Source organism: Rhinolophus sinicus, chromosome 14 (assembly GCF_057876585.1).
Source record: "Rhinolophus sinicus isolate RSI-liver-muscle chromosome 14, RSI-T2T, whole genome shotgun sequence".
In the NCBI taxonomy this organism is placed as follows: domain Eukaryota; kingdom Metazoa; phylum Chordata; class Mammalia; order Chiroptera; family Rhinolophidae; genus Rhinolophus; species Rhinolophus sinicus.
In genome coordinates this window covers 11,042,076-11,064,046 of record NC_142514.1, presented here as the reverse complement: position 1 = coordinate 11,064,046, position 21,971 = coordinate 11,042,076, and the positions used below count along the sequence as shown (strand labels likewise).

The 21,971-nt window shown below is 49.3% G+C and overlaps 2 protein-coding genes and 1 long non-coding RNA gene across 8 annotated transcripts in view; 1 reads left to right on the top strand and 2 right to left on the bottom strand.

Annotated features, from left to right (window-relative positions):
* The window catches only part of CROCC (ciliary rootlet coiled-coil, rootletin), a 47,403-nt gene extending 44,892 nt beyond the window's left edge, over positions 1-2,511 (bottom strand). The window contains exon 1 of the mRNA XM_088790214.1: positions 2,316-2,511. The gene's annotated coding sequence lies outside the window, so the exon portion shown is untranslated. The remainder of the gene's footprint in view (positions 1-2,315) is intronic.
* On the top strand, positions 90-7,972 carry LOC148755362 (uncharacterized). 4 transcript variants are annotated; one of them, XR_016018551.1, is made up of 5 exons: positions 90-230; positions 3,759-3,861; positions 4,130-4,267; positions 4,426-4,570; positions 7,516-7,972. It is a non-coding gene; the product is annotated as an uncharacterized LOC148755362 (long non-coding RNA). The 4 variants fall into 4 exon arrangements; XR_016018550.1 differs by having other exon boundaries at positions 4,130-4,280; positions 4,434-4,570; XR_016018549.1 differs by having other exon boundaries at positions 4,130-4,280; positions 4,426-4,529.
* Positions 7,431-21,396, bottom strand: NECAP2 (NECAP endocytosis associated 2). 3 transcript variants are annotated; one of them, XM_088790218.1, is made up of 8 exons: positions 21,238-21,396; positions 18,981-19,081; positions 16,630-16,734; positions 16,466-16,547; positions 15,402-15,510; positions 12,479-12,656; positions 9,400-9,502; positions 7,431-8,574 (listed from the first exon to the last, which is right to left on the bottom strand). In XM_088790218.1, the coding sequence occupies exons 1-8, from the start codon at positions 21,327-21,329 to the stop codon at positions 8,526-8,528; spliced, it is 819 nt and encodes a 272-aa protein (XP_088646344.1). In that variant the 5' UTR covers positions 21,330-21,396; the 3' UTR covers positions 7,431-8,525. The 3 variants fall into 3 exon arrangements, with proteins under 3 accessions (XP_088646344.1, XP_088646345.1, XP_088646346.1); XM_088790219.1 differs by having other exon boundaries at positions 9,400-9,487; XM_088790220.1 differs by having other exon boundaries at positions 9,400-9,484.
* Between the last annotated feature and the right edge of the window lie 575 nt (positions 21,397-21,971).

Genomic DNA, 21,971 nt, shown 5'->3' with positions numbered 1-21,971 from the left:
TTTTAGTGCTTACTGAAGACCGGTACAGGGTGTGGGCTCTTCGGACACGATCGCACTTACCGCTCCGGACAACCCAGCAAATAGGGATTATTCGCTCTTTATGTATAAAGGGGAAATTGAAGATTAAGCAAGTCGCGCAAGGTCTGGCTGCTGCAAGGTGGCAGAGCAGAATCGGAACCCAGAGCCAAATCGGAACCCAGAACCAGCTGCAGAGTCTCACTGAAGTCTCGGTTCGTACTCCTTGGCCTTAAAGGTCTTAAATTCCTAAGCTCTGGCCTCGACCGATCGCCCAACCCTCCTGAGGGAGCATTCCTGCCCGCCCCTTCGGCGCCCACTGTAGCAATACTGAGGCTTCAATGACATGACCTATCTTTGTTTTCCTGCTTGTCCAGCAACCTTGGATGAGGTCCTCTGGCCTCAGTTTGTCCATCTGTAAAATTGTGTAACCCCATCCACTGCCCATTTCTTCTCAAACTCATGCCGCTACTGTTGGGACTGAGGGAGTGTGATGGTGGCACTAAATCTATTTCTGAGATTTGGATCTCTGGAATAATTAAAATTAATAAGTATAACTTAGTTTGGGACTTTCTGAAAGCTTTCTTTTCTTTGCCTCTTAATGATTCTGCTTCCTATACATCGACTATCCTGTTTCAATGTTTCTATTTACTTACGCCCAGTGCTAGCCCAGTGACTTGGGAGAGGTTTTGCATCTGTATGGGATCCACTCTCCTGGCCCCAACTTAAATCTACATAACATATGCAAAGGTTGCCATAATCAGCTTTACCGCACCTTCTCCCTCCCCTGACTATAGGAAAACTTAAAACTTGAGACCAAACACTCGATGCAGTAGTTTCCAGCAGACTCTGCCCAGTCTACTCTCCTTTTACTTTAATAAATCTATATTTCTATCTGACTCGTGAATTCTTTCACGATCTGCGAGGGAACAGCTACGACACCTACCCCACCTGGGATGGTTAGATAAGACCATAGAGGAAACCATGCTTTAGAGGCTAAACAGCATGTGTGTTTCTTTTGTAACAATACATCAGACTCCATCTGTCTCCCTCTGTTCTTGAAGACATTGAATCAAATCATCCGTTTAAAGGGGGAGGGGGGTCTAAAGCTGTTGGGCTGAGTGAGGGAGGGACGTGCTTTGTTTGAAAGAGCATGTTGAATTTTATAATTTTATATTTGGAAAACAGCAAATACCCAGAAAAAAAAAGCAGCAGGCCTGCGACTAATGGTTCTGCGTTTCCCGTGAGGGGAAGGGATGAGTGTGAGTTTATCTTCCTCAAAGAGGAGCCTGATTTTTACATCTGAGAAACCACACTATAGGCTGCCTCTGTGCCCTTTGGGCTCTGTCACCCAGAGATGGCACAGGCAAGGCCAGGGCTGAGAGCTATTCGTCAAGGACATTGTGGTCAATCCCTGTGACTTGGGGTAAGGAGAGGTGCAAAGTTGGAAGAGCAGTTTCCCTGAGGTGTCCCTGGCCCAGCCAAGAGAGGCCTGACTGACCTCTGCCATAAGCACTGCTGACCCTCAGGTGTCCCAGCATGCCCCAGGTCTATATCACCCTATCTGGAGTCCCCAGACCTGCTGGGTTCCTACTAGCCTCTGACGGGCTCGTGACCTCACAGTCTACTTCTGACTCTGCCTGTCCCTGTGGAGCCCTCACTTCAGAGTGTTTCTCACAGCACCAGGGTCTTGCCCCTCCCTCCAGGAGAACTGCCTGATGTCTAGGTCCCTCTCCACCAGGTCTCTCTTGGTGACCAGTTCCTGAACCTCACAGGCAGCCTGCACTGGCTGGGTACCACCGTGCTGGCTGCTTCCTCTTATCTTTTCGCATTCTGTCCTCAGTCCCCTCTGAACACTTCTGTGAAGCAGGTTCTAGAATTATTTCCATTTTACTGAGACTCAGAGAGGTACAGTCACTTGCCCAAGGACACACAGCGGGGGGTTCAGCAGCTTCCAAGCCCACGCTCTTTCCTCTACACCATGCTGTCTTACATGAGATTCTGGGAAGGCAGCAAACACAGCTCCTCTCCTTGACCCTCTTACCCAAGGAGCCCACAGGAGCCTGCTGTAGGGAGGCACATACTTACACCAGCCTCCTCAGGAGGCCTCTGGCTCTCCTCTCTGAAGAGGCTGGGTCCCCTGCTGTGCTGACTCAGTGGCTTTGTTCAGTTCAGCCTGGCCTGCGGTCATTTGAGTCCCCAGGGCTGACAGCCACCAGTCATCCTGCCCCATACTCGGGTGGTGCCCACTCCAGCCACCCCAGGACCCACTACCAGAGGGAGTTGTGCCCGGTGCTCACCTGCTCACGGCAGAGGGTTCTAAATCTGCAACTCAGGTAACTGGGAAACAAGTGACTGAGTTACCACCCCCAGGTTGCTAAGGCCAAATGCCTGCCAAATCTGGGTGCTAGGCTGGGTGGACTCTGCCCACCATCAGCAAAACCACATTAACCAGGAGGCTTAGAGAACAGGACGTTCCGGTTAACTGGATTTGTGGATAGCTTTTGGTTAACTTGCCAAGTCTTTCTATAATGCCTGACTTTAATAACAAACAATGAGAAAAACCAAACGTCAGTCAGTAGGGGACTTGTACGTGTAAGTCATGGGTTGTTCATTTAATGGAATACTATGAAGTCATTCCAAATACTACAAAAGAGCATTCAATGACTGGAGAAATGGTTACAAGATATTAAGGGAAAGGCTTCAGAATAAGCCCATATTTGTAAAAGAAAAATATTTCTGTTTTTTAATATTTCTTATATATGGATGTAATAGGAACAGGATGAGAAGGCAAGGCACTGAAGTGTTGACCATGCTCTAATACCTTTGGGTGTTGGTATGACAGATGACATTTTAAATGTAGATTTTTCTTTCTTCGAAAAGATGGTCCATTTACATGATTGGAATTCAAATAATACAGAAAGTTATAAAAAGTCTCTCTCCCATCCCTGTCTTCCTGTCACTCTGTCTCACCCTGCAGGCAAGTTGTGGGGGGCTGTTTCCTATATAGCTTTCCAGAGCTATCTTAGACACATAAAGTATTTTTCCCTTCCCATTTTTTATGAAAAGAGAGCATATTGTATCTACACATTATTCTGTATCTTGCTGCCTGCCCTTGATATAGCTTGGTGGCCTTTCCTTATCAACATATACAGAGCTTTTTCATGCTTTGTTTCCCCCAAGGATCTAGTATTCCACTGTTCGGATGTACCTAAATGTATATAACCCATCCCATAGTGATGGACATTGTAGTGGGTAGACTGTAGTGAGTTGTATTGTATCCCTCCCAAAAGATATGTTTAAGTCCTGACCCCCGGTAGTTATGAATGTGACCTCATTTGGACATGAGGCCTTTGCAGTTATAATTAGTTAAGGATTCTGAGATGAAATCATCCTGGATTTCGGATCCACCTAAATCCAGGGGTGGGCCCTAAATTCAATGCAGGGCACACAGAGACACAGGGAGGAGACCATGAGTGGCTGGATGCAGAGATTGGAGTTAAGTTCCTGCAAGCCCAGGAATGCTTGGGGCCATCAGAGTCCGGAAGAGGCAGATTCTTTTTTTCTTTTTTTTTCTTTTTAAGGAGGGCACAGTTCACAGTGGCCCATGCGGGGATCGAACCGGCAAACTTGGTGTTATTAGCACCATACTCGAACCAACTGAGCCAACCAGCCGCCCCAAAAATTCTTGCTTAGAGCCTTTGGGAGGAGCCTGGCCCTGCTGACTGACATCTTGATTTCAGATTTCCAGACTCCAGAACGGGAAGAGAATACATTTCCGTTGTTTTAAGCTACCCAGTGTGTGGAAACTAATATGTAAGCTACCCAGCCACAGGAAGCTAACATGTAAGTAGGCTTCTAAGGCGGTGCTTCCTGAGCCTACCTCCTGGTATTCACTTTCCTGTAATCCCCTCCCCTCTGAGTGTGGATGGGACCTGCAACTTGCTTCTACTTAGTAGAATCTAGCGAGGTGATGGGATGTCACTTCTCAGATTAAGATTGTGACTGCTGTCTTGCTGGCACTCTTGCTTGCTCACTTCGATGAAGCAAACTGCCAACTGTGGGCTATGGAGAGGCCCCTGTGGCAAGAAAATGAGTGACCTCTGTCCAACAGCCAACAAGGAAAGGAGTCCTGCCCTCCCTGTTGAGCCCTAAGATGACACTGCAGCCTCAGCGGATTCCTTGACTGCAGCCTATAACATCTGCGGAGGACCCAGCTGAGCTGCGCCTGGATTCGCAACCCACAGAAACCGTGAGACATAAATGTGTGTTGTTCTAAGCTCAAAGTGTTGGGGTGATTGTTACACAGCAAAAGAAAACTAATGTAGACATGTAGGTTATTTCCAATCTTTGCTCTGACACTATTACAGATGATTGTTGATATTCTTTGTGTTGTTTTCATATTTACAGTACATCAGTACTCAGGAAGAAAACATTGAAGTATCTCTGCATTCAAGTAGCAGTGAGGAAAAACTGGCCTTTTCCCTACTCCAGGCGGTTCTGCCCAGAGCATGGTATCTTCCTGTCACTTCCTGCTCAAATCAACTGCTATTGAGTACGGACTGTGTGCCCAGGATGCACTTCAGTGGCTTCCAATCACCTGTGGAATAAAGCCCTTCCCTTGGCCTGTATTCAATACCTGCCATACTATGGCTTTCTTTCTTTTTCTTTTTTTTAAGATTTTATTGGGGAAGGGGAACAGGACTTTTTTTCCAAGTCAAGTTGTTGTCCTTTCAATCTTAGTTGTGGAGGGTGCCGTTCAGCTTCAAGTTGTTGTCCTTTCAGTCTTAGTTGTGGAGGGCGCAGTTCAGCTCCAGGTCCAGTTGCCGTTGCTAGTTGCAGGGGGCAGAGCCCACCATCCCTTGTGGGACTCAAGGAATTGAACTGGCAACCTTGTGGTTGAGAGCCCACTGGCCCATGTGGGAATCGAACCGGCAGCCTTTGGAGTTAGGAGCACGGAGCTCCAACCACCTGAGCCACCGGGCTGGCCCTCATACTGTGGCTTTCTTAATCCACGTGGAGGGAATAGGAACTTCCATATGTTAAGTAGGTCTCATGTACCATCCCTGTAGACAGCACAGCTCAAATAGATCAACTTGATTAAAAGCATGGATGCTGGAGCCAGACTGCCTGACTTCCAACCCCAACTCTGCCACCTAGCAATTATGCAATTTAGGGCGAATTACATAATCTCACTACCCTTCCATTTCACCATTTGTAAAACTGGGATGAGTAGCAACCTCTTGGGGTTGTTGGCATGGTGAAATGAGTTTTCTGTTTAGTGCACAGGGCCTAGCAGAGTAAGCATTACATACTAGCCACTATCAACAATTGGAACAGTAAGGCCCAAAGGAACATGTTAAGTGACCTCTTGAGGACATGCAGACATGAAATCTGTCCAGATTCCTTTCTCACACACTGACTCCCACCTCAGAGACCCTTCGCTCACCTCCTGTATTAGTTATCTATTGCTATGGGACAATATTACCACACACTTAGCAGCTTAAAACAACTCATTTACTACCTCAGTTTCTGGGCAATTTAGCTGGGTCCTCTGCAGTTGCAATCAAGGTGTTAGCCAGGGTGGGGGGACTCATCAGAAAGGTCAACTGGGGAAGTACCAGCTTCGAGCTCACAGGGTTTGGCAGCACCGGTTCCTTGCAGACTGCTGGACTAAGAGCTTCACTTCGGGCTGGCTGTCAGCCTGCTCTTGCCACCTTGACCCTCTGACTAGGGCAGCTTCTTTAAAGACAGTAAGACAGGTAATTACAGCCTCATGTACGTAATCATGGAAGCAATACCTTGTCATCTGCCTTATTCTATTGGTTAGAAGTCAGATCTAGCCTACACCCAGAGGGGATTACACAAGGGTGTGAACACCAGGAGGTGGGGATTGTGGGGGCCACCTTATAGTCTGCCACACCTGTGTATCCAGACTCTCCCACTGTAGAGAACAGCTCAGGCCTCACAACCCTCAAACCCAACCCCCACCTCCTACCAGTTTTAGCCAGCCCCCGCCCCCACCTGTCCCATTTGGAAACTGCCTTCAGGCGTGAACTTGAAGAGATGCCGGTCCTGTAGCAGCTGTTTTTTTCACTTGGGAGTCCAGTTGGTGATGGAGAAGCACCAATCTGTCCCTTACCCTCCAGACCCTTCAAGGTACTTTTCAGGTTTGATCCTTGATGTTTGTTTCCTCATTATCATGAGTGACGATTCTGGGCATGCTACCTGATTCTAGATAAAGGTGATTACAGTCAAACTATAGGATGGGCACCTGTTAGCGCTCTATACACCTCGTCTGAGTGATGCTTGGGTTAAGCAAGGAGCCTGTGGTCATCCATCTAACCAGGAGACAGCCTAGATCCAAAGCCCAAGGTCTGTCTCCAGAAACTGGTGCTTAACTTAGAAATAAATGAACAGATTTTTCTAAGTCTAAGCTTTCTCATTTCCAGCTTCTAAGCGCTTAGAAAGATGGGAAGTAACGGGAAATAGACAAAAAAGCTTTATCCTCCTGAGAATCCTGATGCAGTTTCCTTATCCTTATTAAATGGGCATGGGGATCCTCAATTCTAATTGTCTTTTCCGCTCTATACTCTTCATTAGCCAGGGTGGCTATTTCCATAACCAACAATAAAAACTGCATCTTTCTGGGAGGCCGGGGGGTTCAGTTAGTTAGAGCGCGAGCTCTGAACAACAGGGTTGCTGGTTTGATTCCCACATAGGCCATTGAGCTGCACCCTCCACAACTAGATTGAAAACAATGAGCTGCAGCTGAGCTGCTGGAGGGGCGGCTGGATGGCTCAGTTGTTTAGAGAGCAAGCTCTCAACAACAAGGTTGCCGGTTCAATTCCCACACGGGATGGTGGGCTGCGCCCCCTGCAACTAAAGATTGAAAATGGCAACTGGACTTGGAGCTGAGCTGCGCCCTCCACAACTAGACTGAAGGACAATGACTTGGAGCTGATGGGCCCTGGAGAAACACACTGTTCCTCAATAAAATAAAATAAAAACAAAGAAACCCAAAACTACGTCTTTCTTACAGAACCCTCAGGCAGAAGTGCAGGGACCTTTTTTAGTGTTTGTTCTCTGTGTGCCTGTGTGCCCTTACTATTTAGGGAGGTGCTTCCACAGGAGGTTTTGGTGGGAGGCAGGGGCCCTCTCCCATGTTAGAAGGCAAAGAGCGCAGAATGTCCCAGAATGGCAAAAAGACTATACTCTTCTAGATACATAGAAGTAACTGGTTGCCTTCGGGCAACAGGACCAAATTCTCTTATTTTGGCCAATGTGACACCCTGGCCTAGGCTTTGTATCTGTACCCATGATCAGTGGTGAGAGGTGGCTGAAGAGTCCAGTTGCAGTATCCTGTAAGGGTCAGGGGGCCATACTGCCAAAAACATGTTCGTCTTTGACATACATTGACAGAAGTAAAAATACTGATTTATTTTTTCATCTTAAAAATCTGGTCCCATGAAAAAGGCGAATGAATACTTTTTCCCTCAGAGCTCTGTTATGCATAGTCCCTGAAGGAGAAAAGAAAGAGGATATCTGCAAACAAGGCACTTCAGAAACCACCAAGAAAACCCCAGTCCGCCAGGAACTGCACGGTGAGCCGGTGAACCCAGAGAGCTGCCAGAGGATAGGAAGGCCGAATCCCCCACCCAACCCCCCACCTCCAAGAGGAAAGCTTCTGCTTTCCTGCCCAGACGCTGTTCCTCCGGCTTCCAGGGCCCACCGTGGTCCTGCATTGCTGACCTGGCCTGGCAGACATGGAAACCAGGCCACGTGGCTGAGATGAACACTGCGTCCTGAAGCGCGGAGCAGCGCCTGTGGCCAACAGTGAGGAATGCTTTCAGAGGAACTTGCTGGGACATATTGCAGGAACGGTCCCTTTAGCAAAGATAATGAGTTAGTGCAGATCAGCATGTGAGCCAAGCAAGTATTAAAATGTTTTAAAAAGCTGGTTAACACTCCTGATTTCCCCCCGATTGTCTGTTCAAGCGGCAGCCTAGAAACCTGCTCGAAAGCAGGAAGGAAGCCCTCCTCCGAAGGTGCCTTGCCGGAAGTGGCTACAGCCAACCGGAGCACAGAAAGCCCCCGTTGTGAACAGAGATCACGTGACACCTGTACCCCCTGAGAGCACAGGGCTGATCGGAATCCAGGCAGCACATGCAACTGTTTCCTTTGCTGTTGGTGGCTGGTGTTTAATACGGGTCATTGTGATGGAAGAAATAGTCTCAGTCTCTCTCACGTCAAGAGAACAGACAGGGTAAGGATCCCGGAGTGTTTCTTCCCGTGTTCTGGTTGCATACTTGAATCCCAGGAAATGGAGTGATACGGTGCCAATTTACTGCCTCACATGTTCAGTCTGTCAAGAGAGTCAGGCAAGGAGGAAAGGAGAGTCATGCTCCAAACAGAGGCTGGTCAGGGAGTGCTTCGGCCTCCTTCCTTTGGCCCAGATGAGGCAGCTCCTTTCCAGAAGTTGTATGAGGATAAAAAGAGTTGTGCTCAGGTCAGAATTGGACCCAGCCGGTGCCTGACTGAGTCTGGCTGGAAGTTGACCTGTAAAGGGAAGATAGGGAGGGGTGGAAGGGTTTAGATGTTTGAAAATACAAAGCAGATAAAAAGGTGGCTCCTCTCTGGACAGAAAGAGCTCCAAGATGTCAGCCCTGGAATATTCCAGAGCAGAGGTCAGCAAACTATAGCCCAGGTACCAAATCTAACCCTCTGCCTGTTTTTGTAAATAAAGTTTTATTGGTACACAGTTATGCCCATTCATTTACATATTGTTTGAGGCTGCTTTTGAGTCAGAAGAACAGAACCGAGTAGATGGAACAGAGACGATATGGCCTGCAAAGTCTAAGCTATTTGCTATCTGGTCTTTTAATAGAAAATGTGTGCTGACCCTGTCCTACAGCCTGTCCATATAAACAATGGTATGACAGGTTGTTAACCTCTTTTCATCCTGACCCCAAGTAAAGGCTTGAAATTTTATGGAGCCAGAGAAGGCAAGAGACCTTGTCTTAGAGATCTAATGAGGATGGGCCAAGGCTAGACCCAGGTTAAGTCTCAGGCCATTATTCTGGGGTAGCTGGGGGAAGGCGGGGGGCGGGAGGGCAGGGAGGTACTGGTGACAAGCCGAAGCACTTAATGAGGTGGCTTAAAGACCAGAGAGTTGCCCAAGGTTGCTCCAGGCCACCTAGCAGTGGAGAGGAACAAAAAGCCTTCAGGGAGAAAAATGTGCCACCCAAGCGCACACTCTGGGGCTCTGTCCTCTGGCTGGCCTGATAAAGCCCAAATCAGAGCTGCTGCTCCCAACATCAGAAGGATGGCTTCTGGAGAATCATCCCAGGTTTTTAGAGAAACAGAGAATGTGACCCTCCTCACCCTGTGGATTTCGTGAAGTCTCCCCAGATGTCAGCAGCGGCAGTAGTGGCAGGCGTGGGTTGCGGCCAGGACACAGTGGCACCTCCTACTGATGTCCCCAAGTCTGATGGGTAGGAAGAGAAGAGGAAACAGGAGTCAGATTTCTCCTTTTGGTTGTCTCAGTGACCCTGAAATCAGTGTCACGATTCCAGGTGGCTGAGAAAGACACACACAGAGACGTGCTTTCGGGCAACAAAATAGCAACAAGCTGCCACGTTTCTACCCTCTTCTCAAGAGCCCTTGAGGGCTCCTGGAGAAAAAGCAGAATGCCACATACGAGGTGGAGGGAAGGGGTGCTGGTGCGGGAGAATCACATGTCATCTATCACGCATACCTGAAGCTGACCCTGCCTTTAATGGTTTATGTTGGAAATCTGTTTAAAATTTACTATCTCCTGGCCTGGCTTCTTGAATAGAAAACTGCCCACCCAAAATGCAAGGTCATCTTCACATAAAACCCTCAGTCCAGGATCTGGATCAACCAGCTAAGAAAATTATGTCAGACTTGTGCCAAGTCCTGGGAGCCCAACTAGTTAGGGATCGGAGAGAACCTTCCAGAAGAGGTACCACAGCAGCTGGTATCTGTGTATTTCTTCACGGACGTGGCTGGCATGAGGGGGCTGCAGCACCTGCTTCTGTGCTTTGCTGGCACCTCCGCCAGTGCTGTCAACTGTCCTTTCTGAAGGCCCCATGCCTGCCACTCTCTGCCTTCCTAGCCAATAGCTATTTCTAATCTGCTCTGGGTTGGGAAACCAGATAAAACTTGGGCTCTCAACGGTTTAGTTTTTCAGTTCACCAAGTGCTGAATGTCCATTATCTCACTGGAACCTCACCACAGTCCCTGGGGGAGGATAGGCCAGGACCAGCTATGTGACTTATGCAGGTCACGTATGTCTCCGTTTCCTTATCTCTAAAACGGAGACAAGAACAGCGACTACAAATGTTGCAGGACATTTGGTCTTTGTGGAACGCTTAGAACAGGTCCAATACAGGGACGATAATGACGATAATATTAATAAAATGAGGATTAACAAATGTGAGAAATTACAAGGTTATGGGGCATTACTCATGAGGGCCATACGTGGATTACCATCTTTGATACTCACAAGAAACCTATATTGTAGGTATCATTACTACCCCCATCCTACAGATGAGAAAACTGAGGCACAGGGAAGTGGCAATTTTCTGAATATCACACGACTGGTAAGCTAGACTTGGAACTCAGCCAGCATATAGGCAGCGCTCAATAAATGTCAGCTAGTTATGACTCTTATTACCTGACACCATGTTGGTTGCAGACATGCTAACTGCCTGTCCTGTACATTAGAACAGAAGCCCTTGAGGGCAGGGATTTGGCGCTGTACTGACAGTATCCCCAGGGCCTAAAACGCTACCTAGCACATAGCAAGTTCTTCATATTATCTGTTAAAAATGCACCAGCAACGAGAGAAGGCCTGTCAGTGGCTCTCAGACCTTAGTGAGCATACAGATAGCATTAAGAATGCAGATTCCTGGGGCGGCAGGATGGGCCGGATGGCTCAGTTGGTTAGAGAGTGAGTTTTGCACAACAGGGCTGCAGGTTCCATTACCACAAGGGCCAGGGAGCTGCACCCTCCACAACTAGATTGAAGACAACGAGCTGCTGCTGAGCTGCTGAGGGGCGGCCGGATGGCTCAGTTGGTTACAGTGTGAGCTCTCAACAAGGTTGCCATTTCAACTCCCACATGGGATGGTGGGCTGTGCCCCCTGCAACTAAAGATTGAAACAGCGACTGGACTTGGAGCTGAGCTGCGCCCTCCACAACTAGACTGAAGGACAACGACTTGGAGCTAATGGGTCCTAGAGAAACACACTGTCCCCCAAATATTCCCCAATAAAAAAAAATAATAATAAAATAAAAGAATGCAGAGTCCTGCCCCTGCCCAGGGGGTCCTATGACCTCACTCTGAGAACTAACTGCTTAAAGAATAATTCCTGGGGCGGGGGGCTCACTGCCTGCTACTCCTGCCACCCTCCTGGCCTGGGGTGTTCCCCACAGGGCTGAGGCTTGAAGCGCAAACACCTGATAGGGGAGCCAATGCTGTGATACTTAAATTGGCAGGCTTCCGGCCTGGATTCTGCCTCCAAGAACCTGGTGAGTGCTGTGTGGAGAAAGTGGGCTGGTGACAATCACCCAGCCTGGGGAAGGCAAGGAGTACAGGCTGGACCATCCAGCAGGGTGGGGAGGTCAAGGCAATGGAATGGCATCCCAGCTCTATCAGAGGCTAGCACCAGGCACTGCCGTCTAGAATTCTGGGGTCTCTAAAAGGCATTCCTTACATCCTGAACAAGCACCACACAGCTTGCTGGGGGAGCTGCCTCTCAACTGCTCAGCCCCCTGATGGCCTCACCGAGGAGCTTGATCCAAACTGAATCTCCAATTTTATTCCCCACCACTCACCTTGGAATACTTATGCTGCATTCACCTCCCCAAATATACCAGTGGCTAAAAGTCTGAGCCCTATTCAGCTCTTCTCTGTCTTGAATGCCAAGCATCCCCTGCCCCAATCTCCTTTCCTCAAGGCCCAGCTCAATGCCACCTCCTTCATGAAGCCTCCCCAGATCGCCAGCTGGTTGAGTCTGGTCCTCATACATTTGCTCTTTGTGCCCGTGACTCCTCTCTCCTACTATACATGAGAGCCCCCTGGGCAGAGACCGCGTCTCTATCACTCACTCACTCAAATACTCACTGAGCACCCTCTGAAAACCAGGAAGCCACGTGAGGACTTCACAGCAACGAAAGAGTTGAAGCCCCTGCCCCTCAGGGGAGGCCAGACACCCAGAAAGGGTAAGTGGTGGGTATCGGGACAGAGGAACCCCTTACGCAGTGTGGGCAGGATCAGCTTTGTGGCGCTCACATTCCAGTTTGTCACATACAGGTACTGAATGACGGATTCATGTGAGCGAAGGAGGGAAAGCCATGGGGCCCCAGCTGCCGGGGGAAGAAGAGGAACCCCCAGGTGTACACTTAGCAGCAAGTACAGTCACCTCTGAGCACTGACCTGAACCAGGAGCAACTGCTGGCTGGACCGGGGACCCCCCCACAGACAGATGCTCCCCAGGGGGAGGGACCAGGGTGGGGATTTTCCCCCCGGGGGGAGGGGGAAGCAGGCTCAGTCCTCCTGTGCTGGCGGGCCGGGCTCGGGGACTTCCGGCTGCTCCTTCCTTCTTCTTCATGTTCTAAAGAGAGGAGAGGGATGTGAACCCATCAGTTCTGCTGGAGACCCACTGCTATCAGAAAACCCCACGAGGAGGGCCCAGGTGACCCGCAGGCCCCCTGGTGTCTATTCAACCAAAAGATGGTCAAGAGCCATCCAGCACTCTCATTGTTATGAGCTGTATTCAATGCCTCACAATTCCAAGGCTATCACAGATACATTTGATTTTAAAACGCAGCACCGGACTTTGTAAGTCATCAGGGAAATGCAAATCAAACCTACAATGATATACCATTAGGCACCCACCGGAATGGCTAAAATATAAGAGTGTCAAGTACTGAGAAGGGTGTGGAGCAATCAGAACACTCACACACCAGTGGTAGAAGTTCCACGAGGAAAACTACTCTGAAAAACTGTTTGAAAGAATCTATAAAGCTGACATATGAACCGGTGGCCTTGCAGTACTCCTCCTAGACAAACGAGCTCTGACAATTAAGTTTGCAAACTTGTTGCAAAAATGTTGCTAACCTTTTTTGATATCAGAAGGATTATTCATTATGAATTTGTACCAACTGGACAAACAGTTAACCAAGTGTACTATTTGGAAGGGCTGAAAAGGCTGCGTGAAAAAGTTAGATGACCTGAACTTTTCGCCAACAATTCATGGCTCTTGTATCATGACAATGCACCAGCTCACATGGCACTGACGGTGAGGGAGTTTTTAGCCAGTAAACAAATAACTGTATTGGAACACCCTCCTTACCCATCTGACCTGGCCCCCAATGACATCTTTATTTACCCGAAGATAAAGGAAATATTGAAAGGAAGACATTTTGATGACATTCAGGACATCAAGGGTAATACAACAGCTCTGATGGCCATTCCAGAAAAAGAGTTCCAAAATTGCTCTGAAGGGTGGACTAGGCCCTGGCATCGGTGCACAGCTTCCCAAGGGGAGTACTTCGAAGGTGACCGTAGTGATATTCAGCATGAGGTATGTAGCACTTTTTCTAGGATGAGTTCGCGAACTCAACTGTCTGACCTCGGAGACCCCACAGAAATGCACACACGTGTGAACCAGAAGACATAACCTCAAACATTCACTGCAACACTGCTGTAACAGCCCCATCCTGGAAACTACACAAATGTCCACTACCAATTAAATGGGTAAATAACTGGATACAGTCTCGCAATGGAATATGTCACCACACGAGGATGAACAAACTACATGCGACGACGGGGCTGCTCTCACAAATACTACATAAGAGAAGGAAGTTATACACAAGAGTACCATGTGTGTGATTCCATTCATACAAGTGGAAAAGAAACTCCAGGGTATCAAAGGCAGGACAGTGGTTCACTCGAGGTAGGCAGTGACTGCAAGGCAGCAGACGGGCTTCCAGGATGCTGATATCTGCTTCCTCATCTGGAGGACAGTCTGTGAGGGTAACTTTGGTTTTTAAAAATTCACCGACTTCTCCATTTGTAATTTGTGCTCTTTTCTGTATGTGTGTCATACTTCAATAAAACATCAAAAAAAAAAAAAAAAAAAAACCTGAACACCGAGGGCGAGCCAGAAACCAGTCCCTACTCGTAAGGAAAGCGGCTGCTTCCTCAAATGCTAAGACCACAGCCCCAAGTCAAAACTGTCAGAGAGCTCAAGTGAGTCCAGCTGTGCCCGTTATTTCTAGCTCTATGACCCTGGGCGAGGCCCGGAACTTCTCTAAGCCTCAATTTCCTCGCCTGTAAAATGGGAGAAGGTTTAGTTTGTACGACAAAGTGCCTGAAGACACTACCTGGCACACAGTGGACGCTCAGTGACTGTTAGTTTCCTCCCAGCAAGAGAAAGAATCACATGCCAACCAGTCCACTGGTATGACCTGCATTTCCTCTTAAGGGCCAGCTGGCCAACTTCAGGTCCCAAATCATCACTAGCACGAAGCAGAAGAGAGGAGAAAGATAGGAAGAAGAAGAGCATTATTTAAGGGTTACAAAGTTTCTTCAAAATCAAATCCATTTGGTCCTTGGTTTCCCCCAAATCACTCCAACTCCACCCCTGCAGTGCGTCAAGGCAAAGCCTTGGCCACCTGGCCAGTCCAACTTGTTCCTCTTCTCAACAGGAGCTGATGGGGAAAGCCTGAGCGGGGCAGCTCAGGACGAAGACACAGGGAGCCAGGACCACCACCAGTAGAAGCTGCCCAGGACTCCCCATGCCCACGCTGATGCCCTCCTGCCCGAGCGCTCCCGAATCTTCCTTACTCAAGGCGACAGGCCAAGACGCAGCTTGGGATGGGCACATTGACCCCACTCTAATAGCCAGGACAGAATCTCCAGCTCTGGCAGCAAGTGACTCACGTTCCTTCTCATTCAGAAGCTTTGCACATGCTGTTCCCTCTGCTTGAACCACCCTCTGAACCACCTTCTCTTCCTTACAGGTCACTTCTTCCAGGGAGCCTTCCCTGGTTCACCTAACTCCGGGCTATGCGCCTTTCCTCTAGGAACTCATGGCACTGAGGACACCCCCCCAGGACATAGAACCTCTCCGGCCATGTTGTAATCACATCCTGACCTGTCCATCTTAGCTCAACTCTGAGCTCCACGACAGCAGGTGCAGTTACCTGGCACAAGGCAGCTGTTCGATAAACATCTGCTGAACTGATGGAACTGAATTGTGAGAGAGAGTGATGGGCTCGGGGCTGGGCTTGGTGTGGTGGCCACAAGTATCACCTAATCAGGACCAACCCAGCCAAGCAAGGGTGGGACTCACCGCAATGTTGAGCTTGATGGTCTGGCCCTCCTTGAAGCCTAGGTCCAATTTGGGGCCTTGGTCTGGGTTCTGGGCTTGTTTTGCAAACTCACACTGCTGTTTTACCCACCTGGGGAGAGGAAGACAAAGGTGAGGAAGAGACGAGCCGCCCTGCCTGAACACACTGACTTCACTACTACCTGCTATCGGTCCAGGACGAGGCTTTTATTGCAGCAGGGTGGTAGAGCAGCACAGGCTTGGGAGTTAGGCCTGACACTGACACTTAAGTAGCTGTATGCATATCAGTTTCCTCATCAGCAAAATGGGATGACAATTCTATTACGTCTTAAAGCCTGCTATAAAAATTCAATGAGATCACTTATGTAGAGGGTCCTAACGCTGGTCTTTAGTAAATCTGAGAACCTGGCCCTCTACTCCCCAACACTTGGCATAAGACAAAGTCTCCCCCACCCCCACCCCCCGGCCAAGGGCTCATGAGGTAGACGGTGAGACCAAACAGAAGTTCAGGGAGGAGAGAGCGACACAATGGTCCCCCAGCCCCCACAGAACACCCATCCAGCAGCCAGCTGGGGCAGGGAGACCAGGACAGGGAAGAGCCAGAGGCATCCTGTGAACAGCTGCACATTTTCCACTTGCTGGAAGCCGGAGGTGAAGGCCTGCAGATGGCAGGGGAGAAGTCTTTCCTGCCCTGTCTTTTAGCTTCAGAAAGGACCACTGGGGCATCTGTTGGGTGGCCTGGAAATCCAAGCACTACTTAACTATATCACAGAGGAACAGGCCCAGAAAGGCCACAGGAGCCTGACAAGGGAAGAGATGTGACCCCTCAGAGGCTGCGCCAGCTGGCTGGGTGACCGATGGAACGCGGGAAGAAGAGGACTTCGCAGCAGAGATGAGGACCGGCAGGGCACTGAGGAGCCGGCCTGCCCCAAAGGAGAAGTCAGTTTCCCTGAGGCTCTGCTAGAAGACACACCACACACCACCTCCTGGGTGTCCCAACCTGGGAAACCACCCTGTCCAGGGACAGAAGGGAGGAGCACGAGCACGTACGTCCTGGAACCACTCACTTGAAATGGTCCTGCAATGCAACATTGAAGTCGAAGGCATCACCTCGGTCCCCAAAGCCAATTCCAATAAACGCCCGTCGCCCTGGGGGACAACACATGATCAGTTCCACTTTTCAGAGGCTGAGAAACTTTTCTCATGAGGAAGCACCAAGACCCTCACGTACCGTTTCCATCTTCAATGCGGATCACGAAGTACCTGCTGGAATCCGTCACGCTCTCCACAGCTGTGCCAGGAAACTGATCCACTGGGGCCTGAGCAAAGAGCTCCCCTGGAAGACAAGTTAGGGTGAGCCTTGAGCCCCCTCCCAGCCCGATGTTTCTGTCATACTACTGGGGTGTTTTTCCTGCGAGGCACATGGGCAAACCGTACTCTGGGATGCAAGTCAAATTCATTCTGGGTGAAGGGGAGACACAGGACTATAACTGAAGAAAGGTTTAAGTCAGAGGTGGTTTACAGTGTTAGTATTTTCAATTTAACTGCCAAACATTTCAAAATCAAATTACATGTAAAAAAATCCATATTTCTGGCTTCTCTTAAAATCAAAAGCTCTAGCAATGCTGGGCCTCCATTCCCACGTGAGAATAATGGGCTGGAGCTGCTGGCCACCCACCCATCTGTCTCACCCTCTTATATTACCTGCTTGCACCCTGATGGCCCTGGAGCAGGTGGGCCCTGGTCCAGGTATATCACACCTGAAAAGGCCTGGCACCTGAGGAAGGGCTGTAGAGGAGCCAGTGAACACAGTGGAAAGGAGGGAGGAAGGTTTTGCACCCACAGGAGAATCTGAAGCAGGCTGACTGAATTAAACTCAGGGCAAAATAATGATTGGTCTTAAAGGAGCCCTAGTGAAATGTACCCCGTTGTCAACTACGGCTCTCCAGGAGGCAGTGCAACACACGCCTTTTGTGAGTATTTCTAACTGGTATCATTCTCCCATGTGCTGATCTTTGTTGATGCTTTAAGTATTTAACCAAATATTTTCTACTGAAACCTGTGGTTCAGAGGTTACTGTGCAATCAAGGCTGAATTGAATCAAAATCGGTGGTCCTAGAGTCTCTAGCTTCTTGTTAATTTCTCTGCCCCCTTTGTTTGGTACCTGGGGATCGAGGACTCACCTAGATGCCTTCAAACTAGAGCAGTGGTTCTCAACCAGGGGTGATTTTGTTCCCTTTCCCCAAGGGACCCTTGACAATGTCTGGAGGCATTTTTGGTTGTCACAGCTTGGTGGTGCGGATGGGGGTGTGCTACTGGCATCTAGTAGGTAGAGGCCAGTTTCGTTGCTAAATATCTTAAATTTGACCTGACAGCCCACAACACTCACCTCGCCTCAAGTGTCACTAGTACTAAGGCTGAGAAACTGTGGCCTAGCGTGACTGGAAACAGAGACAAACGTGACCCAGTGGGCATGACCCCCCGCTAAGAGCATCCTCTCAGCTCTGAGCAGGGGCTGTTCCTCTAGGGGGTCACCTTAAAGTCAGTTCCCAAGGCCCCCAGAAAACAGGTGTTGCCGTTTCCTTGTGATACCACCTGGGACATCCCTGCAACTCTCAGAGTCGGAGTTCTCTGGCCTGGCCATGGCGGCTGTCCCTTCTAATTCCTCTGCAGACAATGGTCACCCTGCCACCCCCATGCTCCACAACCAATCAATGCTTTGGGTCACTCTGCAGTTCACAAAGCAATTGAATGGGTTTCCAAACTGGTGAAGAAGAAACTAATGGGTCCCCATTTCAACAAAAACAAGGCCAAGGTGCCAGAGGTCATGGGGCTCACCCGAGGTCCCGTAGCTCAGACACAAATGATGCAGTGCTGAGAATTCATTTGCCTATGAATCTTTGCACTTTATTCCACCCCACAAAGAAAAATTTCTACGTATTAGAAAAACAGATGACCAAATGCCGAGGCGCTGCACCAAGCAGGCACTGTGCCCAATCCCTGCTCTGGGGGCCGGGCTGCCCTCTGCAGCTCACCCAGAGGCACTGGTGGCACAGGACTTCTGGAGAGATTTCCCCTAAAGTGCATGTGCCAGCTGACCCCAACACTGCCCAGCTTAGCTCATCTTCTCACCAAAGAAAAAGCTGAGTAGGCCAGTTTCCAGCTCATTCAGTTAACGGGCGTGGTCAGTCTGGGGAGTTACCACTTAGCTGATAAACAGAATTCCTGAGTGAGAACCAGAACTCCACAGCAGAGGGCTGTGCGTCTTCACCCAGCTTGTCTCAAGACAAGCTTTGGGGCTTCCCTCTTGGGACCAACCTGCAGGTCTCCTCTCCTTAGGCTCCAAAATTAGTATTTTCTTAAGGACCCTCCAAAAGAAAAAGTGCTTGACAGGAAATACTGCCTTTAACACCTGGGGATACTGGTTACTACAACCAAAGTTGGGGAGGATGGTACACTGGGGTCTTTAATTTCCAGGACAGGTTCCCATGACCCCGGAGTGGCCTGGCCAGGCCAGGGCTGCCTCTCCCTTCACAGAGTGGCACGGCACCTCAGCCCCACACAGACTTCCCTTGCCTTTACCTGTGGTTCTGTCCTCCAGCTTGATGTAGGCCACCTGCCCTTTTGCAGTGATCCGCAGCCGGCCACTCCATGATGGCTGGTCCAGCTGCCACTCCGCAGCCCTAAGGGTACAAAAACCATTGAGCCTCTGCTGGAGGCTCCCTTCTATGCTGAGGATGGGGATGGGAAGAGCATGTGGAAGGCTTGCGCTAGACATTGGCGAACTTTCTTTGAAAAGGGCGACACAATCTGTCACAAACACTCACTCTGCCATTGTACAGTGAGAGCAGTCATAGGCTGTACGTAAGCGCGTTGGTGCTTTAAGTATTTTAAACGAATGGTTTCTATAGAGTGTGGCTGTATGTCAGTGAAACTTTATGTAAACACCGAAATCTGAATTTCATGTAGTTTTCACATCATGAAATAGTCTTCTTTAAAAATTTCTCCAAACACTTAAAAACATAAAAACCATTCTTAGCTTGTGAGCCATACAAAAACACAGTGGAACGTAGTTTGCTGACCCCAGTTCTAGATTACAAGTCTAGAGATCTTCTCTGAAGTAGGAATTCCAGTTTTATTTCTATAGAGGAAGCAGCTCCTGGGGCTTGTTTGTTGAAGACAGTGCTAGGCTGATGTGGTCAGAGTGATCATTTGGGACCACTGAGACCATCGTGGAGAAAAAGTAGAGAGGGGAGCAATCATTAGTAGAGAAAAGGAGAGCAACAGTACACGAGAAAAGTGAATGGGTATTTAAGAAACATTCTCAAAGGTATCCTAGGCAGAAAGAAACCAGGAAACCATGGACCTATCGCAATACCGTTTTGGCTCTTTTAAAGCAGTAACTTCACATTTTAGTTCTAAGAAGCCGCTCAGTAAAATCCCCTAATAGCAAGAACCTTGGGTGTTTCCAAGAGGCTTTTCTTGGAAGTCCCGAGCATACGGGACACACTATAACTGTGGACGTAGGTTGTTTGGAAGGCCACACAAATGCAGACTCTCAATTCACAAGTCAGAAGTCAGCAGGCTCAGTTTCAATTCCTCTTACTGGGGTGACAGGCCTTAGATTCAGGCTAAGCAGAGCTCTGAGGTTGAAGGACATTTTCCTCTACGCCAAACCGGCCAGTCCTGACACTTGGTAATCTTGTTCTCTGGGGGTCCAAGAGGCATCAAACCCATTCTACTGAAAGTGGATGGGGGCAGGCAACCATCACTGGTTTGGTGCTCCCTCTCCAGTGATGACAGAAAGCAAATGTGTTTTTGCTACTTTTATACTATTTTTATACTATTTTTAAATTATGTTATGGATGTAGCAGGTGTTCAACAAACTATTTGTTCATTACCCAATCAGCTATGATCCCATTAACACAACTGGAAATTAACAAGCGGAGAGATCTGTCCACACTCCACCATCCTTTTGCAGGCCAGTCCTGTATTTCCAAATAACTTGAACAAATACTCCCTTCGAGAGCACACACACCCCCTCACCCCCCCAACCCCCCCACCCCCCCGCCCAGTGGCACAAAATAGCCATAGGCCAGGTTGTCTTTATCAGGTACTTTTTTTTTTCTTTTAATATTTTTCGTCTTCTTGTGATAGGTAACACATACACATGGTAACAAAATGCAAACAGTACAAAAAGGTACACGGTGAAAGTGAGCCCCTTTCAACCCCCGTTCCCTTCCAGATACTCTACGAGTATATGTGTTTATTCGTCTCAGGAACATTTCTCCAGAGAAGTGTGGATGGATTCCTCCCAACTGCCACAGGCAGCGATAAAGTATCAAGTTCACACGAAGGGAGCTGGGCAGGGAGGGGTCCCTGGGCTTCCGCCATCAGTTTAAAAGCTCCCGGGACCTGTCCTTTCGGCCGGTTCTGGGCTCCCTTCCTTCCCCTCCGGGATTTCCGCCCGTGATAGGTCCCCTCCCCCCTAAGGCTTTTCAAGGATCCCTTCAAGGCCACCAGCTAGCTCTGAAAGAAAACAGTTTGTGACACCACCACTCCCGACCACGTTTAGGGTCCCTGGCAGCCCACCGGGTCCCCAAACACTAGACACGGCTTTAACGCCTTTCCCGCAGCCGGGAGCTCGGTGCGCTGGACCTAGACGGCCAAAAATCTGGGCTTCCCTTCCTGCTCTGACCAAGAACCGGGAGAAACCTGAGCATTACCTCCCCTCGCCCCTAAGCTGGCCGTAACCATCCTCAGCTCCCAACAGTGGGCGTGCCGGGCGGCGGGGAAGGGATTAAGTTGGGGCTAGCCTGGCCCGGTGGTGGGCAGTCACCTGTAGCCACGGTTGGTGGCCCGCGGCGGGATGCGGTAGATGTGCACTTCTGGCTTGACGCAGAGCACCGACTCGTACTCGCCCTCCTCCATTGCGATGCCCGGAGCCCGCCAGACTTCCGGCTCCTTCGCAGCCTGGGGCGGGCGTACCGGAAGCGGCGCGACTCTATGACCTGGGTCAGGCTAGAGCGGCAGCTCGGGGCCTCAGCACCTCATCGCTCCGGCGCCCTCTGCTGGAAGCCCTGGCTCAAGACATGCAGCGGTCGGACCCAGGAATCCCCTTGATGGGGACCGGGGTTCTCCAGGGGCTTTCCCCTCCCACAAGGCCTCGTGCGCGGCAGAGAAAAAGTGTACAAATACCTGTTCGAGTTCTTGTTTTCACTTCTCTTGAGTATATATCTAGAAGTGGACTCGCTGAGCCATATGACATTTCTATGTTTAGCTTTAGGAGAAGCCCCCAAACTGTTCCACTCCAGCTCCACCATTTTACATGGTCACCAGCAGCGTACAAGGGTTCCAATTTTCCTCATGTTCACCAATACTTATTTTCTATCTTTGGTCATAGTCATCCATGAGAGTGTGAAGTTAATCTCTCATTATGTGAATTGGCGTAACTTCTAATTTCAATTTTGCTCATTACCCGGCTTCTGCACATTAAAGAAGAAATTGAGAAATGACCCAGAAAATGATATTTCTTCCTCCCAGTTCTTTGATCCTGACTCTCATCTTTCTAAA